This window comes from Camelina sativa, chromosome 15, assembly GCF_000633955.1.
Source record: "Camelina sativa cultivar DH55 chromosome 15, Cs, whole genome shotgun sequence".
NCBI lineage: Eukaryota > Viridiplantae > Streptophyta > Magnoliopsida > Brassicales > Brassicaceae > Camelina > Camelina sativa.
Window position 1 is genome coordinate 27,709,494 of NC_025699.1, and position 7,519 is coordinate 27,717,012.

The following is a 7,519-nucleotide window of genomic DNA, read 5'->3' on the forward strand; positions in this document are numbered from 1 at the left end:
GGTATGAAACTAATAAAATTTGTTAGTTTAGGTATTAAATCGCATGTTTTAATTAAATGATGTATTTTTCTTCTAACAAAAAAAGACGAGATGTTAAATGTCAAAAAATAAATAAATGATGTGTTGTTACTTAGTATTAAATATTTTTGGATGAAAATAACCAACTCGAATTCCAATTCCAATTTTTTTTTTTTTTTTTTTTGTGATAGCTTTCCATTTTTTTAGTGTTAATTTTAGATATTTCTGGATGAAAATAACCAAATCGTATTCCAATTTTTTTTTCTTCAAAATTTTATCGATTCTTAGTATAAAATAGACCAGACAAAACTTGACCAAAGACAGAACCAAAAAAATTTAGATAACCGAATGAAATTTAAACCTCAAGATCAATCCGTAACCGAATGAAAAAAAACTTTTCGAACGACAGCGTTTCATAGGATCATGACTTCGCACGTTGCGTCCATCTCTCTGATCACGTGATTGTGATTTTTTTTTTTTTTTTTCCAACTCATCATCTTCAGATCTTATCACTTTCTCCCCCGAGAAAACTTTTGCCCTAGAATCACTTTCCCGGGAAAAATCAAAAAAGAAAACAAAAAAACTGGAAAAAATGTCACAAGGCGATACAGTACCGCTTCATCCCTCATCTCAATCAGACATAGACGAGATCGAGAATCTCATCAACGAAAGCATTCAATCAGGTCCCGGAACCGTTCTCGCCGCTCGTCCACCGAGCCCAACGAGACCTTCGATTCCAGTTTCTTCTTCTCCGTTTATGCAATCGAATCTTCCACCGCTTCCTCCTTCGTCATCAGCTCAGAAAGTGACACCTGTCCCCGTTCCTCCGCCTCTTCCGGTTGTAAGTAATTCCAGCAATTCTCAAGGAGGCTCACAGGGGATCGGAGCGAGTGGTTTTGGATCTCCGCCTAATACGTTGACGGAGCCTGTGTGGGATACTGTGAAGCGAGATCTGTCTCGGATCGTGAGTAATTTGAAGCTTGTTGTGTTTCCTAATCCGTATAGGGAAGATCCTGGGAAGGCGCTTAGAGATTGGGATCTTTGGGGTCCCTTCTTCTTCATTGTCTTCTTGGGATTGACTCTTTCGTGGTCAGCTTCCGTTAAGAAGGTTAGCTCTTAGATCACTGGAGAGGTTATGCTACTTTTGCATTGGCTAGTTTCTTAGCTTTGAGCTTGTGCGGTGAAAATGTGATCCGGAACGTATCTGATTGAGTTTGTTTAGAATGTCTCTGTTTCAAATGTGGGATGAAGATAGTGTTTTACTTCTTCTTTGCATTAAGATTGTTTCTTCAATTGTTTAGATTATAGATGGAACACGATGACGATAAAGAGGACTGAGGGTTCCTCTATAATTGCTGTTCTTGCGGCATTGCTTCTCATTTGATTCTTAGGCTATATAGGTTTGTATAAAGTTTCTTCCTTGTACAGTGTATCATGTAGAGTTTTGACTCACAAACTAGCGCTTTAGATGCACCATCTTCTCTTATGATATGAGCATCTGATGTATAGGACTAAAGGATCTAGTTTGAATCTGCTGTGCTGTGATTACATCTTATCTTGGAAATATTGAGTTGCTTGATGTGGCCAATGCTTTGTTGATTTCTGTGTTGAATTGGTAATTGTATTTAGATTTCAGAAGATGCTGAGATTATTGACTTTTGAATCACTAATGCCAAAGATGGCATTGATTTTACTATATATTATTTTTGATGCAGTTTAGGTATGGATGATATATATCTGATAAAATAGCACGTTCTTATTCTTTCTTTGTGCTTTGTTTTGACTCTCTTTTTATAGTTGTCCAAATGTTGTTATGACTCACTTTTGTGATTGTTACCCAATCCAAATCTGTGTTTATTGTCATTTGAATGTGAACTTTTTGGTCTACTAGACTTGAAAGTTTGAGTGAGCCATCCTTCATAGTTTTCATCTTGTCTCATTGAAGTCACATCACACTACATAATTGTTGTTGACTTTGTCTCATTCTTTTTCCCTTTGATTACAGTCCGAGGTATTTGCAGTGGCATTTGCACTATTAGCAGCAGGGGCAGTGATCCTTACACTAAATGTGCTTCTCCTGGTAAAACTCAACTGCTCTCTCTCTCTCTTGTATCCCGTGCAGATGTCTTGGTTTGGTCTTATACTTATACACGCTGTATCGTGTCATGAAACAGGGTGGACACATAATCTTCTTCCAAAGCCTGAGTCTTCTAGGTTACTGTCTATTTCCGCTAGACGTTGGAGCCGTGATCTGTATGTTGAAAGACAATGTGATACTGAAAATGGTAGTTGTATCTGTAACACTTGCCTGGAGCTCTTGGGCTGCTTACCCGTTCATGAGCTCTGCTGTTAACCCGAGAAGAAAAGCACTCGCTCTATACCCCGTTTTCCTCATGTATGTGTCAGTTGGTTTCCTCATCATCGCCATTAATTGAATCCAATTTTGAAGAAAAAGAAAGAAATCATCACGGGTATTCATGGGAATCAGCTTGGATATAAATTTTACATAGATACACACACACCAACAATTCTGAGTTCTAATGGTCATATGTATAAACATGTTCGTTGACCCCTTTTTTTGGTTTTGGCTAAAGAAATCCCCATTTGTATGTGCCTGCCTGCTCACATTTATCTTCTTGAACATGAATACAAATTTTTTTACCAACATAACTTCATATGGTGGTTTCTCGAGATACAGTATCAAAAGAGAAAGGTTTAAAACAGCTCACGAATTTAACCGGTTTAGAAATAATTCTCACAAATTTAAAATCAGAATCTTAACTCAAACCGAGAGAGCGTGAAACCTTCTGAAATAGAGAGAGAGTTTCATTTCTCTTTTCCCTTCAATTAAACCCTCTCTCCCTTTCTTCTTCTTCTTCCGTGCCTCACTTGCTGGTTTTGATATTACTGCTAAGTTCCTCACTTTATCAAGGCAGTAATCTTCAACTCCTAATTTTACTTGCTGCTTCTGTAATAGACTTGGTTTAGTGAAACCTTTGCTAACAGTAAGACAGTGTCTTGTCTCTTAGCGTGTTTTTGTGTTTCATTGTTAATCTCGTTGCTGGTTTATTGCAAGGTTGGTGCTTTGAAATATCATGTCAGAGACTGGTGATTTATATCTAGAGCTGGCCGAAGATGATCCCTTTTATCAACATAAAAAGGTCTGCTTTGCTAATTTTCTTTGCTCCTTCTGTTGTTATCTCAATACTCAAACTCCACCAGCTTTTGCCATGATAGTCTAAAGATTAGACCTTTTTTATGCATTCTGGCTAATTGAGTTGTGTGGATCAGTATAGGAACTATGATGTTAGATAGATAATAATATTCCTGGGATGTGGGAACTGCTAATTGCTATTAGTCGCTGGTTTGAATGAGACGAAAGACAATGAATCTTAATCTGGCTCTTGGGACTGATATATAAATCTACATTTGAATGGTTTAACATTTTTTGGCTTTGTTAGTGTTGCAGTGATCATGACATGTATTGATTGATTTTTATTAAAATAGAGGTGAAAAATTTCTTATGATTTTTTGTCTGTAGACGCTCTTGAGTTGCAAAGGTTTAGGCGTAAAGGAAACATTGAACCTCAGGGGATCATTAACTGAACAGCTGTTGAATGCTGCATTGGAAAAGTTGCTTCTGTTTGGAAGAATAGCGAACCTCGATAAGGTAAAAGCAAATATCGTAGACCCGTTCTTGCTTTCTCATGCTTGTGAAGTCTCTTTAGATGATGGATTGAATGAAATGCAGGTGGAAGTTTACTTTGGTGAGGATGCTTGCACTCCAGCAGGAATTTACAGTATTAGAAACGAAATCTCAGCTCTTAGCTGGATCCTTTCGCTCATACCAGTTTCTTGTAATATACAAACACATGCTGTTACCTTGGAAGCTCTACGAGCCGCTGTAAAAGGTAGAATCAGTGAGGTTGTTGGAGCGGAAAAGGAGAAAGCTAGGATTGTTGATAGCTATAGATGTGACAAGGAAAGCAGATTAGTAGAATGGGGTCAGGACAATGGAGTCAAAACCAAACTACAGATAGCTCGTAAGCTTAGCTTTTTTTCTCTGATATGAAGTTAGAAATTACAGAAATGATGAACAGGGATTTAAGTTTATTACAATGTGGTTTATATGTGTAGATATTGATGGCTATGGACGAGGAGCTATAGCTAGTGAAGACTTGAAATTTGGCGATGTTGCTTTAGAGATTCCTATCTCAAGTATCATTTCTGAGGAGTATGTGTACAACTCTGACATGGTATAACATTTTGTTTCATCTTGATTTAAAGATTGTGTCAGTTTCATCATATTAATGCTATATGATGAGTGTTGTCTTGTCTTTAGTACTCTATATTGGAGAAAATTGATGGGATTACATCTGAGACAATGCTGCTCTTATGGACCATGAGGGAGAAGCATAACCAGGACTCGAAATTCAAACCATACTTCGACTCGCTGCAGGAGAATTTTTGTACCGGTAAAACTGTTTAGTGAACTAAATCACTCACCTAATTCCTGTAGCAGTGTTTGTTTCAAAGGGATATAACAAACATTGATTCTCATTGCAGGTTTGAGTTTCGGAGTTGATGCAATCATGGAGCTTGATGGTACATTGCTTTTAGATGAAATAATGCAAGCTAAAGAGGTGTGACTAGATCCCTGTCTCTTATCTTTTGTGTATTATTTTGACCATTGGCCATTGTTTTCGTTATCTGCAGCTTTTGCGTGAGAGGTATGATGAATTGGTTCCTGTTTTATCGAACCACCGGCATGTATTCCCACCTGAACTCTATACATGGGAACATTACTTATGGGCATGTGAGTTGTATTACTCAAATAGCATGCAAATCAAGTTCCCTGATGGAAAGCTGAAGACTTGTTTGATTCCTGTCGCTGGTTTTCTCAACCATTCTGTATGTTTGCTCTCTCTTTCTGGTTTACTAAGAAACTCCTATCACTTTCGTGGTTGATAATTTGGTGAGTCTGCAGGTATACCCACACATAGTGAAATATGGAAAAGTAGACACTGAGACGAGTTCCTTGAAGTTCCCAGTCTCAAGGCCTTGCAACAAAGGGGAACAATGTTTTCTTAGCTATGGAAACTACTCGAGTTCCCATCTGTTAACATTTTACGGATTTTTACCAAAAGGCGATAACCCATATGATGTCATTCCCTTAGGTAGTTTTTACCTTCTCATTGTTCTGAGATCACACTCAACCTTTTTTTACATATTTTCTTTTGCCTGAACTTGTATCTCTCTTCCTTGCAGATTTTGATGTCATTGATGATGAAGACATCGAGACTGATTTTTCTTCTTGGACAACTCACATGTTACGTGGGACTTGGCTATCGAGTAATCATGACATCTTCCACTACGGCTTACCTACTCCATTGTTGAACTACTTGCGGAGAGCTCATGGTCTTGTTCATCATTCTGAAACAGATGTATCTAAATCTTGATCACCTTCTTATAAATTTTCTGTTGGTGCAGTAATTTACATCTCTATCTCTGAATCTAACACGTTTATCTCTTTTCTTGATTCTTGTAAGCTATGGAATAACTTGGAAGTTGAGATGGAAGTACTCGGAACTCTCAGATCCACGTTCGACGACATGTTGCAAAACCTTGGCGATGCGGATTCTATCGACAGGTAAAAGTTAGTTGTATTTTATCATGATATAGACGAAAAGCTGAAACAGAGGCGAGCGAGTTTTGCTTATTTGTCTGTGTTTATATATACAGGGAAAACGCTGATCAGGATGTTAAAATGGCGATGGAGTTCAAAGAGCAGCAGAGAAAGATTGTCTCTTCCATTCTTGATTCATGTTCTGCAGGTATCAAACTGGTTCAAGACTTCATAACTAAACCAGAGGTCTAATAAGTTGTTTGTTCTACATGTATCATCAAACTGGTTGAAAGAAAAGACTAAAGTTGTTGTAATATACTAATATGTAGTTCTCAACATTTTAGATGATCAAAAATTCACAAGGGACATTCCTCTTTTTGCTTTATTGAATTGCTTCGTATTCACGTACATACATATATCATATCATAAAACGGTGTCTGACTGAAAGAAACTTGAGATGATCCCATGTTAGCTATAAAAGCTAATTTCAGTCACTCTTCAAACTTCAAAGACAAAGAGAATTGTTCTAGGAGAAATAACAAAACAACATCTATTTTCTATCTTTGACCTAGTTGTTGACACCGGTTTACTTCGATTATGTGCTATCATCCCAAGTATAAGATTGGGCTTGGCTAATAAAATCATTGAGCCCATAAGCAGAAAAACCCTAACTCTACCTCTCCAATATAAAAACCCTGGTCATCTTTCTCTCTTCTTCACCAACAACAAAGTTAACGCCTCTATCATCTCATGTTCTTCTGCTAGCGCTTCATGTGTATAAGTTTAAGATGACTAAATAGAAATAAGAACGTGAACTTATCACTCGTAAGTCGTAACCCATCTTATAGTTATCCATATGAAGAGCGAGCACAAGAATATGAGGTCCATGAGCATCACCCCGTGTTGTTGTCTTTCCATCTATACGTAAGGTATGATGGTGGTCTTCAGAAGATCTGTTTTATTTTACTTTATTTTCTTTGCTGTGGAGACACTGTTTTTATTGGTATTTGTAGACAGTCACACGTCTTGCTTTAAGTTTTGATGACACAGATACATCACATATACTATGACGTTTTGGCAATTTATCGAATGAATAACCCATGACAATGAACTAAGAGGGTTTCCTATATTTATGAAAAATTGGAAATAAAAAAATATTTTTTAAAAGTTTGTCCATCTATACTTTTATTTAGAAAAAAGCCAATTTTAAGTAGAATAAAAAATAAAAATAAGAAAATTATGTTAATAAATAGGGGAATTGGCAGAAATAACATAAAAAAAACTATAATTAATTGGGTGACTACTCTAACCATAAGGAGTTAATATACTCTGTATTTTGTATAATATTTCCCCTCTTACCCTCGTTGCATGCCCAACAGTTGCCTATCGTTCAGAAGGCAAAGAGTTGATGGTTAGAGTAGACCTTTGATATCCCGCTCACTCCGAAAACTCGATTCATTTGGACTAAAAAAATATCTTATAGGCGATTCTCCCTTTTTTCTTCCTCTCTTTGTCCATGTTTTAATCTTCCGACTGCTGCGTAATAGATCCTCCTATATCTGCAAATTAAGAGGGTTGAAGACGCCAGCTTTACCCAAGGAATTTGCAGGAGAAATCGACAATCTCGAGGCAATAATCGGAATATCGCGTACCCAGTCAAATTCCCTCCCGGTGAACAATTCCGAGTAAGTCTGTGTCTATGTTAGTTGGGTGAATCACAAATCTCGCTAGTTATGATTAGACGTGTAGATGAACTAGGAGCAGCCGCCGTCACTAGATCCGGCGTTTAGGGGTTAACGAAAACGGAAATATTAGATGTGTTGAAAGTGGATACAGTTTGGTTTTAAACTAAACAAACTCCTTGTTTGGTAGTCA

General features: G+C 37.2%; 2 protein-coding genes across 4 annotated transcripts; both read left to right on the plus strand.

The window, feature by feature from the left end:
* Window positions 550-2,645, plus strand: LOC104747730 (protein YIPF6 homolog). Its single transcript, XM_010469421.2, has 3 exons — window positions 550-1,126; window positions 2,024-2,098; window positions 2,193-2,645. The coding sequence occupies exons 1-3, from the start codon at window positions 611-613 to the stop codon at window positions 2,451-2,453; spliced, it is 852 nt and encodes a 283-aa protein (XP_010467723.1). The 5' UTR covers window positions 550-610; the 3' UTR covers window positions 2,454-2,645.
* On the plus strand, window positions 2,868-6,029 carry LOC104747731. 3 transcript variants are annotated; one of them, XM_010469422.2, is made up of 12 exons: window positions 2,868-3,023; window positions 3,095-3,179; window positions 3,560-3,688; window positions 3,770-4,061; window positions 4,156-4,274; window positions 4,361-4,493; window positions 4,585-4,661; window positions 4,735-4,929; window positions 5,006-5,195; window positions 5,287-5,462; window positions 5,568-5,668; window positions 5,761-6,029. In XM_010469422.2, exons 2-12 carry the CDS (start codon window positions 3,114-3,116, stop codon window positions 5,894-5,896), a joined length of 1,614 nt encoding a protein of 537 aa, XP_010467724.1. In that variant the 5' UTR covers window positions 2,868-3,023; window positions 3,095-3,113; the 3' UTR covers window positions 5,897-6,029. The 3 variants fall into 3 exon arrangements, with proteins under 3 accessions (XP_010467724.1, XP_010467725.1, XP_010467726.1); XM_010469423.2 differs by having other exon boundaries at window positions 2,881-2,950; XM_010469424.2 differs by having other exon boundaries at window positions 2,883-2,953.

What these genes read in the sequence shown, in the direction of transcription:
- LOC104747730 (XM_010469421.2), top strand. Translation starts at nt 611, where the DNA reads ATGTCACAAGGCGATACAGTACCGCTTCATCCCTCATCTCAATCAGAC. An exon ending in GGTCAGCTTCCGTTAAGAAG is followed by an intron (nt 1,127 to 2,023) that starts GTTAGCTCTTAG and finishes CTTTGATTACAG; the next exon opens with TCCGAGGTATTTGCAGTGGC. An exon ending in CACTAAATGTGCTTCTCCTG is followed by an intron (nt 2,099 to 2,192) that starts GTAAAACTCAAC and finishes GTCATGAAACAG; the next exon opens with GGTGGACACATAATCTTCTT.
- LOC104747731 (XM_010469422.2), top strand. Translation starts at nt 3,114, where the DNA reads ATGTCAGAGACTGGTGATTTATATCTAGAGCTGGCCGAAGATGATCCC. An exon ending in GCAGGAGAATTTTTGTACCG is followed by an intron (nt 4,494 to 4,584) that starts GTAAAACTGTTT and finishes TTCTCATTGCAG; the next exon opens with GTTTGAGTTTCGGAGTTGAT. An exon ending in ATATGATGTCATTCCCTTAG is followed by an intron (nt 5,196 to 5,286) that starts GTAGTTTTTACC and finishes TCTTCCTTGCAG; the next exon opens with ATTTTGATGTCATTGATGAT.